At 51.4% G+C, this 26,019-nt stretch overlaps 1 protein-coding gene across 1 annotated transcript; it reads right to left on the reverse strand.

Annotated features, from left to right (window-relative positions):
- Window positions 1-287: 287 nt before the first annotated feature.
- On the reverse strand, window positions 288-25,648 carry utp25 (UTP25 small subunit processor component). The gene is made up of 12 exons (XM_039749558.1): window positions 25,443-25,648; window positions 22,474-22,513; window positions 21,608-21,782; window positions 20,660-20,851; window positions 19,212-19,300; window positions 13,858-14,262; window positions 11,914-12,130; window positions 11,635-11,837; window positions 10,116-10,298; window positions 6,418-6,527; window positions 2,521-2,766; window positions 288-821 (listed from the first exon to the last, which is right to left on the reverse strand). Exons 1-12 carry the CDS (start codon window positions 25,541-25,543, stop codon window positions 566-568), a joined length of 2,217 nt encoding a protein of 738 aa, XP_039605492.1. The 5' UTR covers window positions 25,544-25,648; the 3' UTR covers window positions 288-565.
- Window positions 25,649-26,019: the final 371 nt, after the last annotated feature.

A 26,019-nucleotide genomic window follows, 5' to 3' on the forward strand; every position in this document is an offset into this window, starting at 1 on the left:
CTGTGTGGTTGAACACCTTTCTGTAATTGAGGACTTGAAACGAGACCACCGCGGAGCCTCAAGACGATTCATTCAAGGATCGACACACAGACGGACGCTCCATTCACACCGGGGGGCTCAAGGGGTACATGACAGGCCACAAGCTCCTCCATCGATGAAGTAATCGGGCGAAAGAATCTGAGAGCCAATCACGTGACGACTGACGTGCTTGTAACATTCCAGCTGCCCCAGTATCTCCCACCAGAAGACCACCACTCTCATGTTGGGGACACACGAGAAGACAGACATCTGTGAAGCCACTTTTATTAATCAAACCCCCCGCCCCCTTCACGTCACCGGCCAGCGCGATGGCGTCCAAGACCCCAACGTCATTCTTAACTGTCCATGGAATTGGGACTCGATTTGCCCCCAAATGCGCGTGCAGCTCGTTTAAGAATTCGTCCAATTAGAAGGCTGGGAGGTCAAAGTGAGACGTCACATTTCCAAGTGTCACAATGTCTCATAAGGCACGTCACCTCCTGTGGCCCCGGCGTTCAACACGAGCACCTAAAAATGATCCGCAATGTCACAACGCCGCCTCCTCCCCACCCGTCACAAACAGGTGCACCGACTTCTGGGACTGCAGCATCTGAGCGGCGCGCTCGGCTCCGGTGACAGACGCCAGGCGGTGGACGTCATAGCGGGAGTACAGGGTGGTACACGTCCAGGTGGCCTCCTCGCCGCTGCTGGGGGCGCTCAGCATGTTGCAGACCTCGCTGTAGAAGTGGGGGTAGCTGGGCAGGGCGTAGAAGATGAGATTGCGGACGCCTTTGATGGAGTGCCTGAGGAAGACGAGAGAACACCACAAGACATTTGTCACAAAATGTGACCCGCCAAGTGACGAGGCATCACACAGCATCAGGGCCACAAAAGGCACCAGGCAGATGTCACCCGATCATGCCATCTTCTGCGTGCCCGCCCACTTGGCTGGTCGTGAAGGCGACATTTTAAATAGCAAAGCTTCAGCACGATGGACAATAAGAGGGGGCTGACGGCAAACAGCACGAGACAAAGTCCAAATGTCCACCCTGCACACAACGGCAGGGGGTCCGGTCGACTTGAACGTGACTGTTCAACAAGGCTCAGGCACGAGGACACTAGGCCTGAGGGTCCCCAAGTCACCTCACTTACTGTGACATTTAACGGGTGTAAGGTGGCTGGCTACCTGGGGAAAGGAAATGGCACTTGGCTCAGATTCAGCTGTCAACAAATGTGTGGCCCTAGGCAAGGTGACCGGCCGACAGAGATAATGACAATGGGGCATCAGTGCCCAAACTCCTAGGCGCGGGCCACCGTCCCCTCGTGACAACTTAAAAGGACTCCAAACGCAGGGCCTCACATTCTGCCACTTGAGGATTCACAGCACAGACCTCAAGGCCATCTGTGCCCACACCGGGATGCCACAGCAACACTTCTTCATATGCCGTGACAGCACTTGTGAAAGTCGCCAGCCTGGGCACACTGTCCGCATATGGACTCCAATATGGCCGTCTAGATTGACAAGCTCACTTTTTTTCTTCTTTTAAACTAACGGCTGATGGTCTCCCTTTGCCCACCCAGTTCACCCTACAGTGCCACCTTTCTATCAAGCGACGGCTGTTGGTGCCCAGTGAGGCCTCCCTTATGGGTTTTATGGCTCTAATGATTTGATTTCTGGGCCCAGATGTTGCCCGTGTGGAGTTGGCGACGGGGGGCTTTCCTTCCCTCTCACATGTCCAAAGAGGCAGAACCACCGACTCCAAAGTGACACCGTATGTGTGACCCCTTCGGCTGGCACTCCACTCAACTAGAATAGGCAGGGCCTCGTTGCCAAGACCCTGGGTGAGTGCCGTGTCCAGAGTGGTCACCGCAGCCCCCGGCACTTCACATGGCACGGCCGCCTACTCTTAAATGTAACGTGGCATGAATGTATTTGTCACCTTGAGTGTTTTCTGTCCTGCCCTCGCCGGCACTTTACAATGGAGGCTAAGGGGCACCACCAGAAAACGAAAGCTTCAAAACGTTCCGAGAGAAAGTCATCGAGTGTTGGTCTGTGTCTGCCAATTCCGCACACATCTTAAGATGGTGACAATTAGAAGATGCCAATATGACAAGATTCTGACATTTCATTTACGATGCCCAGCAGCCGTTCTCCTCCCGGGGCGTGACTTCCGTTTGAAAACCCAAGCCACAGTAAACTGCTCATTCGTGCCACCTGGTGGGTATCCTGCTGGCTTACTTGTGTATTTATGTGCCAGCGAGACGAGGCCAAATGATTTATCATCGCAGAGCCCTTCTGCTGTCACAATCTCAGGGGTGCGTTCTCTCGTATTAAGTAAGTTCTGATCTCCCTGCGGTGCCCATGAGAGATCCTTCTAGAAAACACGTGTGCATAAACGCCACGACTGCGAAGATGGCACCGACGTGAAAGATGCCAACCTCGCCCTTCAGAGAAACTCGTCACAACACACCCCCAGACAGACACTCGGCCCCCCACGTTACCTTCTGAAGAAGTGGAAACGCTCAGTGAGGAGTAAAAAGGGCTTGACTCCATTTTGGAAGAAGTGCCTGGCCCGGGACACGTCCGACTTCTTGGAGTACTCGCAGACGGGCGCAAAGCCGATCTCCTCCTTGCGCAGGAAGTTACGCAGCCGCACGTAATCGAAGTAGGAGGGCACATAGATGAGGGTGTGTGACATCACCGCGTCCCGGTACTGCGGCAGGACTTTGTCCACAAAGAACTGGAAGCTGCACAGGAGAAAACAAAGAAGAAGTGAAAGGACCTCGCGGCGACGGTCACAAAGAAATAGCAATGCGTAAGAAAAGGGGGCCGACACACGTGGCAGTCGGCGGGCGAATCCTGACCCCATGGACTTCGGTACTTAAAAGGTGACAACACAAACAGCACCCCATAATAAACAAAACAAACTCCGAGCCTTACGATGTCCTCGTCACCCCAGCACAGCCCACGGCATCATCAGCCAGTTGAATCATCACTTGGACCCTGGACATCATCATCTTCATCATCATCCTCCTCCTCCTCATCACAAAAGATCAAGACGTGAATGAGGTGAAGACCTGCAGCAATAATTCAAAAATATCCTAAGAGCCGTTTAGGACTGACGGCCATTGTCAGAAACTGGACAAGCCGGCTCTTGTCACCAATCGCAGGACCCTCTCCAATTCCTGACTGGTGACGATTTGCTGCTGTGGTCTTCAGGCGGCCGACTCCCTGGCTCGGCTGGCCTTTGCAGTCTGTGTTGTCACATGTCCATCCATCGTGCGGCAGATGGCCGAACGTGAGCAGACAGTCCAGCTTTACATGCGTCACCAGTCGTCGTCCTGCTGCTACTGCCACAAGTCACAGCTGTGTCCCAAGGTCCACCGTCAGGCCCTCATCTTACGATTCAGACGAGTCTTCTCTTCGTCTAATTCTGGTGGCACATGCTGAGCTCAGCGCCATCGTTCCCAAGGACACTGCATACCAGAATGTGGTGGTCCTACCAGGCGTTGCCCCTTGTGGTAAGCCCTCTGGATTGGTCGTCTTGCCCAAAGTGCTCTCTTGACGGTAGACTTTGATAATGACGACGCATCGACCTCTTGGAGAGCCATCTCGACTCGGCTGCCAAGGCCATTTGGTGTCACCGAGTCACCAGTGCCGCCGTCCTTTTTAATGTTTCTGCTGTCTCTCCGATGAGGTGGCTTAATGTTGACCTGCTTGGTTGGCACAGACAGCTCTTTGGACCTTCAGAGTGAGAGGGCAAATGAAAAGCCACGATCTGCTCAACGGGTAATCGATTAACGAGGGTCCTGCTCACCCCCGGCCTCGTCACAGCAAGGTGACATCTTAGAAAGAGAGCTGCAAGGCCTGAACCAATGCAATCTGGGTAAAGATGGCAGTCTGCACCTTCAGCCCACATTCACTTGATTGCTTCAATGCCAACATTTATTGGGGTTAAAAAAAAAAACTAAGCCAGCAACTGTACCAGCGTCCAGATACTTCTGAGCCCAACTGTGTGAAGAGCAATGTGACTCGGGGACAATCCAGTGGTCCGCGTTGTAAAGCAGCTTCATCCTGAGCAAGGGGTCAGGGTCACGGGGGCATTGGAGTCCATCCCAGCAAGCAAAAACCTTCGCCAGACAGGACGCCCGTCCATCCATCCATCCATCCATCATGCACACCAGTGCCCACGTGGCATTGCCAGTCCACCTAACCTTCAAATGAATTTGGATTTCACAGTCACAGTCACCTGACGCTTTCATTTTCCAAATCCTTTCCTCCCAATTGGTCTCCACGTCAGACTTGTCACCTAAAATTATTAAGACACCGAAAAAGCCATCGAGCCCGACTGACTGCGAGTGCAGGAATTACTCCAACCTGGAGATGGCACCACCTTCGCTCCAGGCCACCCAAACACGTGTCATAGGTGCCCGCTCCACTAATCAACTTGGCTTTGACGTGTCACGTCCGACTATTCACGGTCAGCAGTCAAGCTTGTCGTCTTTGTAGCCTCACTCACTGCAAATGACAAAGGAACCAGCAGACCACCAAACCTTTACCTCCGTGACAGACCACCGTGAAGGACTGAGCCTGACGATCAGCTCTGTGAGACTTGGTGGGTACGTTACTGGGGTGGTCTACACACAGGACAAAGTCTCAGGCACAGGACCCTCCCCAAGTGCCCACCGCCTGGCACTCTACACGTGGACTCGCCGTCACACACACAGGGTGGTCTTCACAACTCACAAAGCCTCAATGGCTTTGGCTATAGGGCCCCTTTCTAACCAATGTGGGGTCTTACTTCTACTGTACCTGTGCCTCTCAGCCTTGAGACCCCTACGGGCTGGAAAAGTGGCGATGGGCCCCCATCGAGTGCCCCGATATTGATTTCAACCAATCAAGATATAAAGAAATGGGGTCTGTGGTAGTAAAACAACAACTTCATTTAAAACAAGGGGGCACTGCCCGCCATCCCTCGTGTGGGCCCTACGTGCTCGTCAGATCTGCCGCTTGTGTCGAATCGCGCTGTGCGTTTGGATAAACTCGAATACCAACTCTGAAACTCTTAGCGCTGAGCACTCGGCACGTGGTGGTTTATTAGGAATGTCAGCGCGTGATCTTTTGGATTCGCACAGAAATCCAAGGAAACGTCTTTGTCCGTGTTTTCAGACACATTTCGTGTAAAGTGCGATACTTGCGGACGTATGGATTCGTATCCACTGTTGGCTGTAGAACTTCGAACACGTCTGATCGTGTAACTCTTACGACTCTTTGTCACATCGCCTCTCCGTGATCATAAAGAGACGCCGGACCGACTCAATTGTGGTTTCTTCGAGATTCAACTTGTCGTTGCTTTAATTGTTGCGGGACCACAGATTCTCGTAGCGTGAGGTCCTGAATCGTGTAGATCTGCGTTCCGAGCACTGAATGACGGGAGCGTGAACAGACTAGTGGAGATCTGGATATTCATTCGCCTGTCGTGTTCACCAGACAACAAATCTTTTCATTCTCGCGGATATGGGAAGGAAGGCGGCTGAGCCGACGTACGAGTCTCTGACTTTAAAGCCGAACAATGTCTCCACACTTCAGTCACATCGCCTGCAGTTTGTCCAGATATCCCGTCATCTCTTCTCGCTGTTCCGTTATTTCACCGAGTAATCATTTCTGTTTGTTTGCGTGAATGCGATCAGTTTGGTGAGACTTTTGAATTTCCGTACCTTCACGATCTCTAACCTGCTCTCATGTGTTTACCGCGCCATCCTATTTGAATTCTTTACGACGTTTTACTTTTGCCTTCTGCTCTTTGTCTTTTATTTCCGCCCCTGCTGATTATTACTTTCCATATTCTCTGAATTTGTTCTTTTTTTGAATTCTTTTCTCTCCAACACTTCTGGGCCTCTCTTCTTCTTCTTCACTTGGTCGTTGATGTGCCACCTACACGTCCAGAGCAGCACTACAACGAAGGAAACAAATCGATTGTGTGTGTCTAGTGTTAAAACGTACGAGAGCGGAGAGCGCAGGAATGAGGGGCGAGCGGACCGGGGGTCCGGTTCAATCTCATCTCCTGGCACGAAGGACTGGAAATTCTCTCTCTGAAGTCTCGTCACAGGATTTGTTGGCGGGCGCAGTGCCCGGAGAAAGGCCTTCAGTGCCCGCCGGCCCAGCATGACATGGACGACTAGCACAGCCGAGTGGAGATCTTTATGGGACCTGGGACTTTGGGGTGCGCTGGAGGCCCTGCAGAGAGCTTGGCAAGGCGCTATATGAGAGGTTTGTGGATACCTGAACACACACAGCCACACACTACCGACACTCTGCAGACCACCACAGATGAATGGCACAACGTGTCCGTCGCTACCCACAGTCTGAAACGCGCCCTCAGCGCAGCGCTCACTTACCGCGCATCCTGATCAGCAAAGCTGTCCGTCTTGAACCTCTGAAACACGTGAGGGAGGGGCACCACCACCTGGCAGATGGAGCCCACCTTGGGTAAGTTCTTAACGGCCACCTGTGAGAGAGACGAAGAGCAAAGTCAGACTGTGAAGGAGGAGTCTGGGAGATCTGAGCGAGGACGTCCACTCACGTTGTCACCGCAATGTCCTACTGACAGGCGCAGGGAGAACACGGAGCAAATCACAAAGGCTGGAAGGACGAGGGGGGCAAAGCGTGAACTGTGAAAGAGTCGGCACAAGAGCGCCACCAGGGAGCGATGATGATGATGATGATGATGAAGAACAAGAAGAAGCCGCCGCTCTGACACACATGGACTTTATCGTTATTTGATTGACTTTGGTAATCCTCCAGGGGGCGCCTTGTCTTTTCATGTCAGAGTGCAGGGTCAGCCATGGCCCAGCTTTCAGGTTGAGGGGCTTTGCTCAACGGCCCAGCAGAGGAGGAGGAGGACCCCCCAAACCCCCGCCTCATGGCAGTAACAGCCTCCCAGATAGCAGCACAGAGCCGTCACTCCAGCCTTAATAAACGAGTTAATAACGACTCACTCCTAGTCATTACGTTACCACCGATTAGCATCTGCTGCCTCTCAGCTCATTAGGTCCTCAGGACACTTGACTGTGGAATGAAGTGTGTGACGTGGAGCCAAACAAGTCCACCTGAAACAAAGGGCAACTCGTACTAAACAATAATAAATGTTCCAGAGTGTGGCACAAGCACCATGTCCTCCGCCCAGAGTGCCCGCTGCCGCCACCACGGAGCACAGCTCTCGTCACAAAGGGGCTGATTGCCCCCGAGACAAAAACTGAATCTGAACTTTGCTGGTCATAAAATGAAAAGAAAGAACGGACTTTGGATACAATCAGACACTGAGGGCAAACTTTAAAATGGCATTCACTTAAATATCGAAACCTTCTCCATAATGACGGCAGTCACACTCGCCCCAGAAGCTGCCATTTTGTTCCTCAATCATTCGTATGCCTCGCCGTTAACGTGTTGTGTCCTGGAGATACGGAGGCTCAAAGGCGCCAAGTCCAGCCAAACCGGAACCTCTGAGTGATGTCGGCTCCCTTTTATTTCTTTTCTAGATATTCATACATAAAGAACGACAAACTTCAAAAGTCTCTACTCAAAGTTAGGCTAGAGCAGAAATGCCAGCCTGTTGAGACGCTGTGTGTGTGTGCGCGTCAATATCTATACGGTCATGTCTGTGTGCCACTCTCTCTGGGCTCATCGGAGGTCTGCACCACCACCCTGGATCAAGAGGGGGCACTGGCACAAACCTTCTCCTCTTTGGTTTCCCCCACCACAGTACACTGAAGATGCCCAGTAAGGGCTACTGACTCCACCCCCTTACGGCCCCCACCTATAAATCTCAAATGTCTCCTACAATCTTATGAAACAGTTTGGGACCCCCACTCAGCCTACATAACAACTGACTCTCCCAGTGGTGTGTCTGTCATTTCCTAGGAGTACTGCGGCGTTTTCTGAACAAAGACTTTTAGTGACGCAGCGTTTAGTTGTATGAAATTAAATCAAATGTGAAAGACTGGCTGTGCACAAATGTGGGTCCCCTTGTCATTGTGCTGATTTGAATGCCTGTCACTGCTCAGTGCTGATTACTTGGTTTGATGAGCTTGTTAAGCCTTGAACTTCATAGACAGGAGTGTCCAGTCATGAGTGGTCAAAGGTATTTAAGGTGGTCCATTGCAAGTTGTGCTTCCTTCCCTTTGACTCTCCTCTGAAGAGTGACAGACAGCATGGGATCCTCAAAGAAACTCTCAGAAGATCAGAAAACAAAGATTGTTGAGTCTCCTGGTTTAGGGGAAGGACACAAAAAGCCATCTCAGAGGTTTAAACTGTCAGCTTCAACTGTAAGGAATGGAATCAAGAAATGGAAGGCCACAGGCACAGTTGATGTTAAACCAACACAGCAGGTCTGGCAGGCCAATAGAAATACAGGAGTGTCATATGGAGAGGTAGGATTGTGAGAATGGTGACAGACAACCACAGATCACCTCGCTGCAGATGGTGTATCTGGACATCGTTCTACAATTCAGCACATCTGTATGGCAGGGTGATGAGAGAGAAGCCCTTTCTGCACTCACACCACAAACAGAGTCGCTTGTTGTATCAAATGCTCATTTAGAGAAGTCAGAGTCATTAAGAACAAAGTGCTTTGGACTGATGAGACACAAATGAGTTATTTGGTCAGAACAAAAAGCACTTTGCATGGCGGAAGAAGATCACCGCATTCCAAGAAAAACACCTGCTACCTCCTGTCAGATTTGGTGGAGGTCCCATCATGCTGTGGGGCTGTGTGGCCAGTTCAGGGACTGAGGCCCTTGTTAAAGTCGAGGGTCCGATGAATTCAATAAATCCTTCAGTATGATGTTCAAGGATCAGTCACGAAGTTGAAGTTACTCAGGGGTCAGATAGTCCAACAAGACGATGAACCAAAACACAAAAGCCTTCATGCAGAGGGAGAAGTCCGATGTCCTGGAATGGCCGTCACAGTCCCCTGACTTGAAAATCATCGGAAATCTGAAGCAGGCTGTCCATCACATTGAACTGAAGTGGAGAGATGTGGTATGAAGAAGGTGAGAAACAGCAACATCCAGAGTCCAGACACTCGTCACAGGCTACAGGAGGACAGCGTCGAGAGGCTCAAAGGAGGCTCAGCTAAGTATTGATGTCACGTCTCTGTTGGGGTGCCCACTTTTATGCCCCCGTCTAATTTTGTTATGATGCATGTTAATCCAATAAACTTCATGTCACTGCTGAAATCCTACTGTGTCCATAAGGCGTGTCGTGTATTAAAAGCTCAGCCAATCAGAAACAAAAATCCAAAGACTTAAGAGGGGTTCCTAAACTTTTTCACATGACTGTATGTGGTGACCAAAGGAAACAGACCCTCCAAACCTGACGGCCCCTCTTCTGAAGTCTTAGTGGCCATTTCTGTTTATTTTTTGCATTAAATGAGCCAAGCTGGGCTGACGCCCCCAAGATTCAAGTCGGCCCACTACTGAACACTGCACTGTCTGCCAGGAAGGACTTCCCATTATAACCAGAACTGAAGAATGCTGGCGTGACAATCGTGACTTGGCAGCCCAGTGAGGTTAGCATACATGCCACTGACGTCAGGGTGGAGGCCGTGAGCGACCACAACTGGCACACTGTGTGCAAACAGGGCCGGAAGTGCTCAGGTGCTACTTAGCCAGGCCTGGCACACAATGTGTGGGTATTTATCAGGGAACCTCTACTCAGAAGCCACCTGCAAGAAGGATGCCCCCTGCGCTGTGCCAAACCAGAACTGCAGTCATCGGCCCCCCCTCCCCACTGAAAAAAGGGGACGATGACCGTACTGCTCCAATGGCTTCTCTCCGTTTCCAGTGAATGATTAAAACACAATGCATGCTGGGAGTGAAAGTGGGAGTAAAGCCCGATGCCCAGCTACTGTATCTCCGCTCTCTTTTGTTTTCCCACCTCGGTAACTAAGGTTCAAGAACGTCCTGCATTCTCAATTAAAGAACATGGAGCAGAGACCCCCACCTGTCAGTAACCATGCTTACCAAAAACCGGACCCTGACCGGCCGCTTAGCAACCCCACGCGAAAGTGGGAGAAGTGTTTAAAGCAGACACCCACCTGGCCCCGGTAGTTGTGGCAGCTCTTGGTGAGGATGGCGTTGATCTGCGGCTCCTGAATGCTGCTGAAGATCAGCGTCTGCCGGTAACACTGAGCCGCGTTACTGAGGTTCCACATGCGCACCCTGGAGAAGTCCACACCGTGGGGGTCCAGCGGCTGCAGGTTGAGGTGTCTCATGATGTGCTGAAACGAGAGCAGATACCCGTCTGTCACCCGTCACTCCTGGCACTCCAGCCTGCCTGCCCCCCCCGTCACTCTGTCCCGTTGATCCCAAGTATCTGAACTCCACTCATTCACACACACGTATTCCGTCTCGGTGGTCCTATGGACCATCACTCCTCTCCAGGGTCTCCTCAGCCTGCTCGCTACAAATCACAATGTCATGCGCTAGAAGGTAAATGACAAACTGCTAGAAGGCGAGGACTAAAGCGGCCCAAAGCCAGGAAGCCCCTCTTCTTGACCCCGAGATGCGAGGAGAGCGGCGTGTGGACTGGGCGGACCACTGAAGGACCCCCGCTCGTCTCTCACACCTCACGTGTTTCTGTTAACGGAGGCGCAGGCTCACCGAGTTTCCACTTCTGCTCCGACTCCCTCATGTGTGACGCGGTTGTCACTTGTGCCGCTCCTGCTGCCCACACTGGGCCTGTGAACAACGGCGAGCCACTCGACTTGGAGTGCGTATCTCGACTCGCTGCCATCTCTGCACAGTCACGCCTGGTGAAGCCCGGTGAAATCTCCAGCACCTCTCGCCGTCACCCCCTTACATCTTAGCGGCTGTTGGACTGTAATCAGACACGGGTGACGTGTCACCAGAAGGACCACAGGAACACTAAACGTCTCCTTTGTGGTTTAACAAGGCCACAGCTTCTTAGGGGTCCCGACTCTCCGGTGGGCCGCGTATGGTGCGTGCACAGTGTCTCATTATGACGGGTCATTTAAGAGACTGACACTAAGGAGGACAAGATTGGGTCGCGAGATACTAGAGCAGAATGGACTTTCTTCTGGTGGTCCTTCAAGGACCCTACCACCAGTGAGGAAGTGCGCAGCCAGTGGACCACACGCAGACCTGCTGACCACCAAAGAGAAGAGGAGACTCTCAGGGTGCGGGCACATCGCCTGATCATCCATCTGTGCCAGGAGGGAGATAAAGAGGCGGGCGGAGGAAGAGGTGGGACGACAACATCAAAGCATGGACTCCACCGGAGAGCGGCACAGGCCAGACGGGAATGGCATCCCACGCTGTACTGGAACTGGTCTCGCTCAACCAGTAGAATCGTAAGCCACCATAACTCAACGGGACAAACCAAACCTCACACTGCACTGAAACTGGAACAACTCCAGCCGTGCAGAGCCCCCTGAGAACGTGGCGTGAATGAACTCGTGTCCCCAACTTCCTCCATTTTGAATGTGTGTGTGTGAGAAGATCAACGCTCCCGACACCTCCCGTTACACACAACACAGGACACTTCTGACGTCTTGCCCTCTCCTTGCGATTCCCGTTTTCCGAAGTGTCTCTTACCAGCACATGCTCCCAGTTCTGCATGAGGAAGATGTCGGCCTGGTCCAAGATGAGGACCTCAATGGAGGACAAAAAGTCAAAGTCCCTCTTCACGTCTCCTTCCACTCCCAGCAGAGTGCGCAGGCCCAGCGGGGAGGCGATGATGATGTCCGAGGAGTAGAAGGGGGCATAGAGACGCATGCTCTTCTGCAGGATGGCCACCCCTGCGTAGAGTGAAGCACACAATGAACATCACGATAACAACAAGTCACCAGGCCAGCCACCCACACCCACACCCACCTATCCTGAAGTGATCGTCCACGTTCCCCGAGAAGGTGGCGTGGTAGTCATCGGGTCGAGAGCGGCTGGGCGGCCGGTCCTCTGGGCCCGAGCCGAACTCGTCTTTGAACCTCTTTTTGTTGCTGACATCCAGCTTTTTGTCGGTGGCCTCCAGCAGGCTGATGAAGGTCTGGACGACGCGCAGGGCTGCGTCTCTGAAGGGCACGAGGATGAGCACCTGGAGGACAAACGAGCGAGCGGTTACTCTGGGAGCGGCCATTGAACCTTCATGAGCCGACGACGGCGACAATGCATTATGGGACACTGCTGGGAGGAGGGCCCGCCGTCTGGTTTAACTGCTGCCTTTCTGACAGGTGGCGCTGCCGAGACCCCCTCCCGTCTGTGTTTTCTCTTGGCATCACGGGTGACGTTACTATTGCTGTGCCAGTGCTGGTCAGAATGAGGTTCATGCCAACCTTCTCACGCCTTACCACCGTACTGGGGATCACCAAGACGAACGACACACTTGATGATGATGATAATAACTATAAATCAGCAACTGTACAAGCTGCCAGTACAGACGACAAGCCGAGAGTGCCAGCTTCAGTTGATTAAACGGAGCTGCGCGATATCTGCAGACCTGTATCACCCTGTACGCGGCTCGGTGCCACGCTGAAATGACAATTTAACCGTCCACTGCTTGCTGTTTTCTACCCCACGACAGCCACAGCCGATAACCCCGGGGTTCGAGTCATCGCAGCCACCGCCAGCACTTTTCACTCTGAGGTGGTTGTGTCGTCAGGAAGAAGCGCAATACGCGACAGCAGCATTAACACCGCCGGGCTCGTCTGTCGCCCCATTTTCAACCTGATCTGTGCTTGGGTTTATTGTTTAGTGACAATGGAGGCTCAACGGAAAACTCACAGAGCGATTTGGGATGGCGCTGTTGTGCGCACGCATATCTAGATTATTCAATATTTGTCCGTCTTCTCATTTTCCATTTCTGTTACTCTTTTCTGGTTATTTCGTCCTGTTGGGGAACATAAAATAAGACGAGAAGGGACAGTCAGTCCTGCTAGAGTACAATAGTAGTTGGCCGTCGACTTTACCTTAAGACACCACAGGCGGCCATGAAAGGAGGAAGAGGACGACCTGCAAACCCTGACGAGGTGCGCGTCCACCGCTCGGGCCCACTGGTCTGTGCGCGTCTTCTCACGGGTGCCAGCTGAGAGGTGATGGCACGGCCTAGGAGCTCAAGAGAGCGGCTGGCTGCGCTGTGGGAGACCAGGGAGTCAGATGCCCCCACCTGGTGGGACCCTGGTATGACGTATGGCACGTATGCATTCATTTAATGAAGAAACCTTCACCAACGGAGGCCTGTGTGTGTGTGTGTGCGTGCGTCTTTGAACTGTTGACTGACTTATCTGCGGTAGGCTGGCACTCTGCCCAGTGCTTCTTCCTGCCTTGCGCCCTGTGCTGGCTGGGATTGGCTCCAGCAGACCCCCGTGACCCTGCAGTTAGGATACAGCAGGTTGGACGGACGGACGGATGGACTGACTGACGCCCTCCTCATCCTCTCAGATACAACGGACTCCACCTCTTTTGGTTTTCCCATCGGGACGCAGGCAGATGGCGTGACCTGCTCGGGGTCACACGGTGTCAGCAGCAGCATTTGCACCAAAGCCTTCACCTCTGTGCCACACTGCCCGGTGGCGTTTCATGTGATTTAACTGTGCAGTGGCACTGGGTACTCTGACAGAACTCGGCTGAAGAACAAACGGCCTTTACTACAACTAGAACGCGACGCGTGCCAAGATGTTCACCGCCACTCTGTACCAGGAAGGCGCGCCTGCTCAGTTAACTGGAAGAGAAACTCTAAAGGTTCAGGTGCCCAACGTGCGTCCACTCCACACGCGGCCCACAGTCACAGGTGATGGAGACTAAACACACTCACTAGTGGCCTACCTTGGGCCGAGTCAGACCCTGATCTCGCCTCTCGTCCTCCTCCTCCTCCTTCAGGTTGGCTTTACGGTCCCGCAGGTGAGCGTTGTTGGCCAGCACCAGCGAGTTGGCCTTCAGCACGTGGTTGAGGACGTGCAGGCAGTAGAGGGCGCGCACCGGAGGCCCGTCTCCCAGCACCGAGCTCTCGGGGAAGTACACGTCCTTGTAGGCGGCCATGAGGCTGAAGAGCTCCTGCTGGAGAGGCGTGAAGGTCCGCTGCTCCTCCGCGTGTACAAAGGGCCTGTTCACTTTGGGCCAGGTGGTGGACAGGGGCTTGTGGAGGAGACCCTCGCAGGGAGCGTGTCCCGGAGTCAGCGAGCTGCACGTCTCTAAGCTGTTAGACAGCAGCAGGTTTCCGAGCCTTTGCCACTGTAAGAGACAAAATGCCAGCTTGTTAGAGCAACGCGGCGGCCATCTCCACCTGCGCCCGCCCAACCTGTGGTCTTCACCCTCGCGGCTTCTCCTCATTCAAAGCCCGCCTCAGGAGGCCTTTAACTGTGATGCCTGGTATGAATCACATTCCAGTGTGTCTGCTTCACGCCACGGACCCCTGCTGCCACTTCCCATCACTTGTACCACTGGGACTCTCCGTTTGTCCCCTTTTTCTGGTCCTTTGACCCAAAAGCTTGGTCATACCAAAGGGGATGGTTTGTATGGGAGGGTGGATTGGGAGCTGCACCCACCACACAACGGACCACCTCAGCACCCAAATCAGGACCCTGTGCAACACACGACACACCTCAGCACCGACCAGTGGCAGCTTTTAAAAACGTCCGACTTCTGTGCTCACTCGGCGTCTATAAAGTACTTACAGATGTGACACTCGTCAACGCGGCCGTCACACACACCCAAGACCAGCGGTGGGCACAAAGTGACGTCAAGCGGAAAGTGCAGTCCACACACAAAAAACTGGAGACTGCGTGGGAAGAGGTGCTGGTGAGGCCTGCAGGGGGCGCTGACGCCAATGCCCCGGTCAGACGTACAACGGAGGTCCCGACTCGCTGTGGTCACTAAAGATCTCCTTCAGAGAGAGTAGGGGGCTATTCCCGGTGCCCAGGCTAAAGTGCCCACTACAGTCTAGTCCACAGGTGTCGAACTCTGGTCCTGGAGGGCCTCAAGTTTTCATTCTAACCACCTTCTTAATTAGTGACCCGTTTCCCTGCGTTTTAATAGCCCTGTTTTTAAGGATTCAGTCCTCTCAGCTGATTCTTTACTTCATTAAATGGCAGCCAAACAGAAATGAGACGTGAAACGAGCCATCAGATGAGCAGCTAAACTGCGGCTTCAAACTCCAACCAGTTTCACAATGAGAAGCTGTTAATTAAACTCGTTCTTTAATTCCACGGCTTGCTGCTACAGCAGACATTTCCACAACTGTTGATTTTCTATTTCTGATTATTGAGCTGAAAGATCAATCTTGCTGAGTCCTTCATCTTTCTTTATGTTCAGATAATGAGGTTGGCTGGTCGCCCGATTTGCTTGGTTTGTGTCTCATCAGTTTTACTCGTGCAAACCGCCAGGGAAAAGGGGGGGCGGATTGGCTAACATTTACTCGAGCCGATTAAAATGTAAAGATGTCAGTTTTGGTAAGTTCAAGTCCTTTGAGTATCTCGCCGTTGTTATTCATGGAGATTCTCAAGTTCTAGTACTATCCGTGTATAGACCTCCTAAATATAACGTCGTTTTTGAGGAATTCTCTGACTTAATGTCAATTTTAATTACTAACTATAACACACTCCTAATAGTCGGTGACTTTAATTTTCATATCGATAACCAGTGTGATCTAAAAGTAAAAGAATTTATGAACCTCCTGGACTCTCTTGATTTGAGACAACTCATAAATCAGCCTACACATAAAGCAGGTCATACGTTAGACTTAGTGATTACTAAAGGACTGAAAGTTGATATAAAGCAGGTCACTGATATTCGTCTATCAGACCATTTTCTTCTACTTTTTAATATAGAAATATTGTTAAAAAACACTTCTTTGATTCGCAGCAGCTTTAAAACTTACAAACATTTTAAGCAATCAGTCCGTTTATAGTGCCAGCTATAACAGCGAGGACAATGTAAATAGTAAAGTGGAAAGATTTAATTCTAAAGTGAGAGCTGCTGTTGACATAGTTGCACCTGAAAAGACAGTGAAAAAATCTTCTAGCATTGTTATACCATGGAAGACCCAAAGAGTGTCTGATTTAAAGAGAACATGCCGTAGAGCTGAGCGTCAATGGAGGAAGACTAAACTTACTATCCACCACGAAATATTAAAAGTCAAAATAACAGAATACAATAACACTGTCCGTCTTGAGAGACGCTGCTATTTCTCTAAGATTATAAATAACAATGCTAGTAATCCCAGAGTCTTATTTTCAACAATTGATCGCCTACTAAACCCAGGTAGCTCAAAGGAATGCCTCCTAAGTGCTTCCAGTGAAACCTGTGAGGCTGTCGCTGTATTTTCAATCAAAAATTAATGATATTAGAAATAACATAGTATATCTCCCCAACACTAAGGATCCCCTAAACCCCAACATCCTGTTATAAACAAATTAAACTCTTTCACTAGGATAGATTTACCTGATTTACAAAAATAATCTCTCAATTAAAACCCTCCACCTGCGTCCTTGACCCGATACCAACAAGGTTTTTCAAAGAAGTATCAGGCGTGCTAATTGATAATGTTCTTGACATAGTAAATTCACTAGATACTGGGGTCTTCCCAGACTGTCTTAAGACTGCTGTAGTTAAACCCCTACTTAAGAAACATAATCTTGACCCTCGCTCTTGAAAATTTTAGACCCATCTCTAACCTGCCTTCTTAAGTAAAGTTCTAGAGAAGGCAGTCATTATGCAGTTAAATGACCACCTAAATAAACATGCTATTCTTGATAAATTTCAGTCAGGTTTTAGAACAAATCACAGCACAGAAACTGCACTCGTTAAAGTAGTAAATGACTTGCGGGTAAATGCAGACAGAGGCCATTTATCTGTTCTCATCCTCTTAGATCTGAGTGCTGCATTTGACACCATTGATCACAACATTCTTAGAAATCGCCTTAGTCAATGGGTGGGCCTCTCTGGCAGTGTCTTAAATTGGTTTGAATCCTACCTGACAGGGAGAAAATATTTTGTTAGTTGTGGGAATTACAACTCAAGACACATGATATCCAATATGGTGTTCCACAAGGCTCTATCCTGGGTCCGCTGTTATTCTCAATCTACATGCTTCCGTTAGGTCAGATTATCTCAGGGCACAACGTGAGCTACCACAGCTATGCTGATGACACACAGCTGTACTTATCAATAGCACCTGATGACCCACGATTCTATTGATTCACTAACACAATGTCTGACTTGTATCTCAGAATGGATGAATAGTAATTTTCTCAAGTTAAATAAAGAGAAAACTGAAATTTTAGTGATCAGCAATAATGGATACAATGAGGCTATTAGAAATAAACTGGATACATTAGGATTAAAAGTCAAGACGGAGGTAAAAAGCTTAGGGGTGATTGTTGACTGTAATCTGAATTTTAAATCACATATTAATCAGATCATTAGGACAGCATTTTTTCACTTAAGAAACATAAGTAAAGTTAGACCTCTTATATCACTGAAAGATGCTGAGAAATTAGTTCACGCGTTTGTTTTCAGTCGACTAGATTACTGTAACACACTCCTCTCAGGACTACCCAAAAAAGATATAAATCGTTTGCAACTAGTGCAGAATGCAGCTGCTAGAATCCTAACTAGGAAAAGAAAATCAACACATTTCTCCAGTTTTGATGTCACTACACTGGTTACCTGTGTCATTCAGAATTGACTTTAAAATTCTGCTTATGGTTTATAAAGCCTTAAATAATCTCGCTCCATCTTATATATCAGAATGTCTGACACCTTATATTCCAAATCGTAACCTCAGATCATCAAATGAGTGTCTCCTTAGAATTCCAAGAACAAAACTTAAAAGAAGTGGTGAGGCGGGCCTTCTGCTGTTATGCACCTAAAATCTGGAATAGCCTGCCAATAGGAATTCGCCAGGCTGATACAGTAGAGCACTTTAAAACACTGCTGAAAACACATTACTTTAACATGGCCATTTTATAACTTCATTAACTTAATCCTGATACTCTGTATGTTCAATTCATCATAATAACTACTCATGGTGGCTCTAAAATCCGTACTGACCTCTACTCTCTTTTCTGTTTCTTTTTCCTGCGCCACCTCCACCTACTCAAAGCTTCATGATGCTCCAACATTGATGGACGAATTAAAAGGCAGAAGTCTACGTGACCATCATCATCAAGCCCTTCCGTGAGAATCCTAAATCCAAAGAGGACTGTTTCATTTATGTTAGGTAGAATGCCCAGAGAGGACTGGTCAGGGGGTCTCATGGTCTGGAATCCCTACAGATTTTATTTTTTCTCCAGCCGTCTGGAGTTTTTTTTGTTTTTTCTGTCCCCCCTGGCCATTGAACCTTACTCTTATTCGATGTTAATGTTGATTTATTTTTTTATAATTATATCTTTCATTTTTCTATTCTTTAATATGTAAAGCACTTTGAGCTACTGTTTGTATGAAAATGTGCTATAGAAATAAACACCCCTGGTCTAGTCATTCCGACCCCTAATAGTGCACAGTATCTAATTAACTGGGTACCTGTCGCCACCTCACAGAGAACGTGTGCCAAGTGTACTGGCACTGCACCATGCAGGTGGGTGCGGGTTGAAGTGGCGCTTTGACTGGTGAGAAAGGGGCTCTTTGAATGTAACGAATGAATGACCATCACTATTACTATCAGTGTGCCCTCGGGGGCAGGCCGATGCGTTCTCCATTGCGGTTGGCGCTCATTGTGGTGCCCTAGACAACGGATTTGTCACCCACCCTGACAGTTCAGTTTCAGCAACTCTCTTCAGGGGTCTCCTTTGACGGGCGCCTCACAGCCCTCAGGTTTACACAAACAGGCCTTGCCGAGTCACGCTACCAACGAGCTTTGGTCAGATGTTTGAGGGGGCGATTACATTTGCACACAGCTAATCAAGATGTTGGACAGCTTTACTACGCTTTAATAAGGGGGCTGTGTGTCCCCTCAGCCTCCTACTGTCACCCGAAGCTCTTCACTGGGACAAACACACAAACTGGGGAGACCGGGAAGAGGGCAAATACTTTTTCACAGCACTATACACCCTGGCATCGCGGCACACAAAAGGGCATCCACGAGGCATGAAGAGCTAAACAAGCTGCGGCACACATCGGGCAGCTCGGCCAAGCGTGGCACACTGCGAGTTAAGACAAATCAAAACGTAAGAGGGGTTTACTTTCAGCTGGGCTGTGGATCTGCTGCCGGATGAAGCCTTCCTGATGTCCTCCTCGTCCAGCTCCGTGTACAGATGCTGCATGAAGGGATCTGAAAGAGAAGACAGAGAACGTTGACGTCAGAGGAGGACGCCGGTCTCACCTTCATCCACAGTCGCGCTCACCTGCAGCGTTTAACCCCGGCCGTCACTTCACACGACATGGCTGCCCTGAAGTGGCACCTTTGGAGAACTTCCAAGTCGGCCCTCCGGAACGCTGACTGGCGCTTTGCTTTTATCTCGGGGTTCCCCGATTCGGTACCCCATCACCAGGGCTCTCCTCTTCCCTCTTGTTTTGCCATCCACTGCGAGTGCCAAGCTTGATGTTCCGACTGGGCTGGAAGTTGGTTCTTTGCCAGGGTGGGAGATGGTAGTGGACTGGCAAGTTCCTTGCCAGAAGGAGTGGTCTGCTCAGAGGTCAGCGCCCCCCCTCCCCCGATGGGACCCCCATATGGACACCCGCAGGGCAGGCTGGGAATGTGGGCTCTGCTGCGTGGACTTTGACCCGAATCCCTCAGGCTGCCCAAGTTCATCTGTTAAACGTTGGGGTCCCCTGCAGGCTCTCCTAGATGAGGTGACGTTTTATTATCTCGTGTTTATGGGCACTCGCAGTCACCAAGGGGCCCACGAGGATGACAGGGTGACATCCATGACAGGCTCCTTGGTGTTGTAAAACTGGGAGTGATGGTGCCAAGGCTGCCAGAGGCGTTAAAGAGCAAAGGGCATTTCTACCTGCGTTTGGTCCAATTAGAGATGTCCGCAGCACACCAGGAGACCCCCCGCTTTAAGAAAAGCCCAAGAGCAGCTGGTCCCACGTGTGACGTCACTCATGTGTGTCGTTCTTGACACGCCCAACCCAAGGCGTCCGTCGTGTGTGTGTACTAATCAAATGCACTGCATCTGTCATTCCAACAGACGGCGCACACAACCAGTACTACCACTTGATTGAGGAAAGTTTAAAAGGGCCAGAAACAACAACTGGCGCGGGGGGTCTCCCTACAGACTGACGTGGGCCGAATCCACTTCTGAAGTTGGACTTTCTCTGCCGCAGACTCTTTCCTAAACCTGAAGTTCTGCTGGTTTCGTCTTTCATGCTCCGAATGTGACGTCTGGAGCTACGACTGGCAGCCGGCACCTTTCTTAACGCCCAAACTCAAGTATGTCGGCGCTGATCCCCCCTCGTCTTCCTCCGCCGATTCCAAAGAGGCCTGCTGGATGTGCCCCATGACGAGCGTCTCAAACCGCGGGCGCACCGCTACTCGTCCCAGTATCGTCACAAACACCAACTGTGGATCGTTCACGTTGACTCGACCGCATGGCGTCTTACTTTCTCCAAACAGAATCAGAATATTAAAATAAACACATAAACCAAACAAACAAAGTGGCATGCAAATCAACGGGCGGCTGGCTACCTTGACAAGAGGCACTCGGGGTCCTCGGCCCCTCCGGCGTGGCGTCCGATTCCAGGCAGTTGGACTCCAGGCTGAACTTGGACTCGTGCTCCTTGTCTGTGAAGTCCTCGGCGGTGTCATCGGGGTCCCCGTCACCCCCCAGCTCTGCCGTGTGGACGTCGTCGTCGTCTGGCTGCTCGTCCTCCTCCAATTCTAAAAACACAAAGTCAACACTGAGTGGTGCCACGCAGGTCTCTACTGACTGGCACCTTCCACATTAGGCCGTGGACTCTAGTGACGCGCCAGCTCCTGTGTGTGTCCAAAAGGTGTGACTGGCAAAGCGGCTCGTAACTCGCAGCACAGTGGCGACGAGCCTGCAGATAAAGAGCGAAGGTGCCACCCGTGTGGGCCGTAAATACGGCATTAAGGAGCAACCAGAGAATCACACGGGGGGTCCTGCTGGTCAGGCAGGGCGAGGGGCACACGACCTCAAAATGAGAACGGCTGGGGGTCTAGGCACTGAGGTGTGCGGCGTGAGCGCCAAGGCTAAGTGCCACACAGCAGTCCGGGTCAGCGCGGCCCACCCGGGAGCCCCAGGTAACCTGTAGCAGGATACGGAGATCATCACAAACGCAGCTACAGCAGGTCTGGGAGTAGAGCGGACCACCACATCCACCTTCTAAACACGTTGGATTGTTGCACCCGCCTGCCAGCCCGGTGTCGCATCGACGAGACCCCCACCGCTGCATCATCAGTAAACTGACCACACAATCTTGAGTCAGCAGAGGTGGGCCGAGCAAACAGCCCTGGGGGGCACAGCCATGCTAAGCGTGGTCTTCTGATGCGGACCGTCGGGGGTCTCGCTGTCTGTCAGTATACCCCAGCAGGCCTAATGGCCACCCGAGGGTCAGTGACATCCAGCTCAGAGGGGTCTCGTTTATGGGCGGAGCTCAAAACCTTTTTTCTTACCTGCGCCCTCGTCCTCTCCTTCCTCATCATCACTGTCATCGTCGTCATCATCGTCCTCCTCCGTGTCCTCGTCCGGCGCCGCGGTCAGGGAGGACAGTAGTGTCTGGTAGGCCGATGCCCCCTCGGGCTCGCTGTCCTCGTCACTGCCTTCACTCGAGTGCTCCGGACTGCCTGGCTGGAAGAGGAGCAGCAGTCAGACTTACGTCACGGACCACCCACCTTGAATGAGCCCCCCTCCCCGAGGCCTTCAGGGCGCATTAGTGAAGAGTCAAAGGACGAAACGCCCCCAGCAGACCCAACTTGTACTTTCAAGGGGTGAAGCTCTGGGGCCAGTGTGTGTGACGCCGAGGCACGGGGTCCGAACTGAAAGGCAGACCACCACAAAGCCATTCAAACCTTTCTGAATATGTCACCTGTGTTGCCACCAGCGCGATGGGCACCACGGCCCGCTCTTTGATCTTCACAAGTTCTTCTTGGACAACGAACACCTCAACTCACCTTAGATAGGAGGAGAGACCCCCAGGAAGGCTGGGGCATATGGGTGAGCATTGTGGGGCAACCAAATAACCAAAGGAGACCACCAATAAAACACCAGCAATGGCAAGTGATGGTGTCAAGAATCTCCGCAGAACCCGATGGCACATTTCTTAGTCTGACCGCTCAGCGCCCTGGGATGACATCACCTCGGGGGGCTTTGCTTGCACACACGTGGCTGTATACTGATAGCCCCCTTATGCCCGCCGTAAACCCCAAGTGTGCCGAGACAGGCCAGGACATGAATGACGATGATGATGATGATGGCCCCCCAGTCTGCTCCTCCTCCTCTCGCCCTACGTAAGAACACAAAATGAAATCAATCGTCTTACCAGCTCGGTGACACGTGAAGGTCCCGCTGTGACGTCGACCCTAAAATCACAAAAAGAGCTCAATCAGCACATCTGCACCCTCAAAGACCCCCACAAGAGTCAAACCATCCAATCAAAAAGCAGTGCACACACAGGCCTGGGGGTCTGGACTCCGACAGGTCAGTGGGCAGCCTTACATACACAACGATGGCCACCCGTCTAGTCGATGTCTGCCACCCACTGCTGCTCGCCGAGGTGCCACCGCCTGCCCAAGCCCATTAGAATCTGACTGTGGCGAAGCATCAAGCAGACCACCACACCCGTCACTTCTGAGCCCAATGGGCATGCAAACCCTTCAACATATATCGGCAGTGACAACAGTGCCAGCCAGCCAGCCACCCACGTCAACTACGATTTAGCACAAAGCTGCCGAGACCCCCTCTGGCTCATCGGACCCAAGTCTGCGGTAGTGGAGGGCACACCATCAGGTTGTTGGACTTCCCTCTCCTGCTGAATCAGCCCATCTGCAGACGCACACGAAAATGCCAAGGTGGCACCAGCCCAAGTGACAATGCTGTTCAGGTGTCAAGTGACATTCAAAGGACACCACACTAGGGTCAAAGGAGCCGGCGTGTCACAAAGCCACAGCAATGCGCGAGGATGACTGGCAGTGTCAGGGTGCCAACCACTGAAATGCTCTGACAAGTCGACGGTCACTTAGAACAGTGAGTGGGTACAAACGGGCACACATCAGGTTTCTGCCTACTTTCACACTCAGATCCACGCTAAGTTTAATAATTGAGACCCCTGGTAATGCCCCTTATTCTGTCCTGATAAGGGGAGTGGTTGGGGGGCTCAACACTAAGAAACTGCTTACTGACTCTCACCCGCCCAGAAGTCAGGGAGTGGGTGTCGAGGTGGTCCACACCAATGGCCTCATAACACCGGGCAGTGCGGGGTCCTCTAGCTCAAGAGGTGACATCACTTCAGGAGAGGACCACCGAATCAACACGCTGGACCCCCCCAAAGGTCATCGTATGAAGACAAAACCGAGGGCCATTATGACAGTTGCTGCCCATCCTGTCTGTGTCGCACAAGAAGGGGGCTCCTTTATTGTGCCCCCCAGGACTGCTCTTTTTGTCATTAGCCAAGGTGCAAGTGCCCCCTCATTTTAGTCATTCTAGTGTGAATCTGATTTCTAACAAGATGACATTTATATAGCGCCTTTCTCATTTACCTGGTAAGTAGGTGCCAGTGGGCAGCGCCAACCCGGATATTGTGCCAGGAGCCATCTTTACACCAGGGTGCTGACCACACATTAAACATTAGGTGGTAACAGCGAGGCGGCTTGGGGGGCTTGAATGGCCAGGCTGTGGGGGACGACTTAGCCGGGACGCACCCCACTCTTCACAAAGGACACATCTACAGAGAGTCAGGACCCTGGATGGTGCCACTTTAACAGCACGGCGTCACTGCACTGGGACAAACATTCAGACCACAAGGTGGGCGCCCCCTGCTGGCCGGGCCCAGACTGGCTCACCCCCTTCAGGTGGGCTACGGCACAATAAGATGGATTTGGTTCTTCTTGAGCTCCTCTAAAAAGTCAAATTCACCCCAAGGACAAAGAGAGCTAAGCTGGCGTGTGAAGAACGGCCGCCACGTATTCAGATTGTTCTCTTTTTGTTTTTGGTCATTTGTGGGTTGGCATAGTTTGGAAAGTCATATAAACGAAACGTCTGTCTGTCTGGTGCCAATGCGACTCGCCACCCTCTGACTGAGATGGGCCAGCTTTGGCAGAGTTGCTCTCTAGGACCATATAGCCCAGGCTGACGATTCAGGGACCCCCATTTTGACCCCGAGTGTCATAGTGGAGTCCACCACCCCTCATGTGCTACAGTCGGCACACCAGTGCCCCCTGCTGGCTCCGAGCAAGTGAAAACACCCAAACAGATCGCAGTGTGGCACTTCTATCTGCTGTAATAGAAAATGAAGAATTGTGGTCTTTTGTAGACCGAGGCTTCATCGATGCCACAACAGAGACTCGAAGGAGGCGAGCATTTCACAAATAAAGCTCTTCAGACCGTCCACCCTGAACTAAGAGGACGAGTCCGACGTGACAGAAGGAGCTTCTGGAATCCAATCAGACCTGAAAAGAACAAATTCTCTCCTCAGAGACATCGAAAAAGAGGCTGTGTGCACAATGGGTGGGCTCCTGGCATGAACAGCATGCCCACCATGTCAAACAGACACAACCCTCGGACTGGCTACTGGCTCGCAGCTCCTTATTCAACTCCTGCCAGCCCTCTCTGACACTTGAGCCTTTCCTGGCCCAATGAGATGGCGCACTCCTATATCTAATGAATGACATTTGCTGTGACGTTTAAAGGGCACTAGAAGTGGTTAAGCGTTGGCCCACCTCAACTGTGGCACTTTTGTAAAAATACAGGAGCATCTGTTCAATTTCAGGGGAGGTTTGCCCTGCCCAACGTGGGTACCCGGGTCAACAGGACTGGTTTTACACATCACCGAAAATGCCATTCATTCGATACAGGAGTATGCCAACTATGCCATCTTCAGCCTCGTCACCAGCCCTGGCACGCTCTCTCCTTAACTCACTCTACTGATATACGTGGGCAACGCCGGGTAACAGCAGCTCGTCTGATCCGTCCCGTCCCGTTGTACTGAATGAAGTCATCGAAAGCACCAACGGCTTTAATGCGCGCCAGGGGTTCAAATGCCGGCGTCTGCCGCTCCTCTCGCCTCCTTTTCAACTTTGATGGTCAGCCCGAGCAGACGCCACGACTGAACACGTGCGCGTCTATTAATTACGTCTAACTTAAGACCCGGCCATGTGAGAACGGTTTTGAAACAACAACCCAAAGGAGGCGGGCGAGCAGCCACAGGCGAATCCTCGAGTGACATGAAGTAAAGCGGCGCGAAGCTTGACAAAGTACGGCGTGCCTCGCTCGCTCGCTCGCTCAGGTACGTACTTGTCATGGAAGGGGTGCTGCTCTCCGAATTCTTTGAGGTGTTTTTTCTGTTTCTTGGTCAAGCTGTTGAACAGCTGCTTCTTCTCTCTTCTCTTTCCCATCTTCAGCGCCCGAGCGAAACCCGATGGTTTGGGGAAGCCACACGTGCTGGCCGTAAACCGATTTGCCGCGTAGCCAATCAGAAGGCGTCCATGGAGCGTCGATATCTAGATGGGCTAGCGGAAGTCACTTTGAAACTGGTAAAGTCGGCCATCTTGCAGCGGTGTATATATACTGCTCAAAAAAATGAAAGGAAGACTTTGTAAGCCGAGTATAGCATCATATCAATGAACCTTCTGGGCTGTTGATCTGGTCAGTTAAGTAGCAGAGGGGCTTGCTCATCAGTTTCAGCTGCTTTGGTGCACCTTTCGGGGGGTATGGGGCAACAATGAGACGACCCCCAAAACAGGAATGAATGGTTTAACAGCTGGAGTGAGGCCACTGACCTTTTCCCCTCCTCATCTGTTTTGTCACTTGTTTTGAATTTGGCTACGCTCAGTGTCACTACTGGTAGCATGAGACCATACCTGGACACTAC

The sequence above is a fragment of the Polypterus senegalus genome, chromosome 3 (genome assembly GCF_016835505.1).
Source record: "Polypterus senegalus isolate Bchr_013 chromosome 3, ASM1683550v1, whole genome shotgun sequence".
In the NCBI taxonomy this organism is placed as follows: Eukaryota; Metazoa; Chordata; class Cladistia; order Polypteriformes; family Polypteridae; genus Polypterus; species Polypterus senegalus.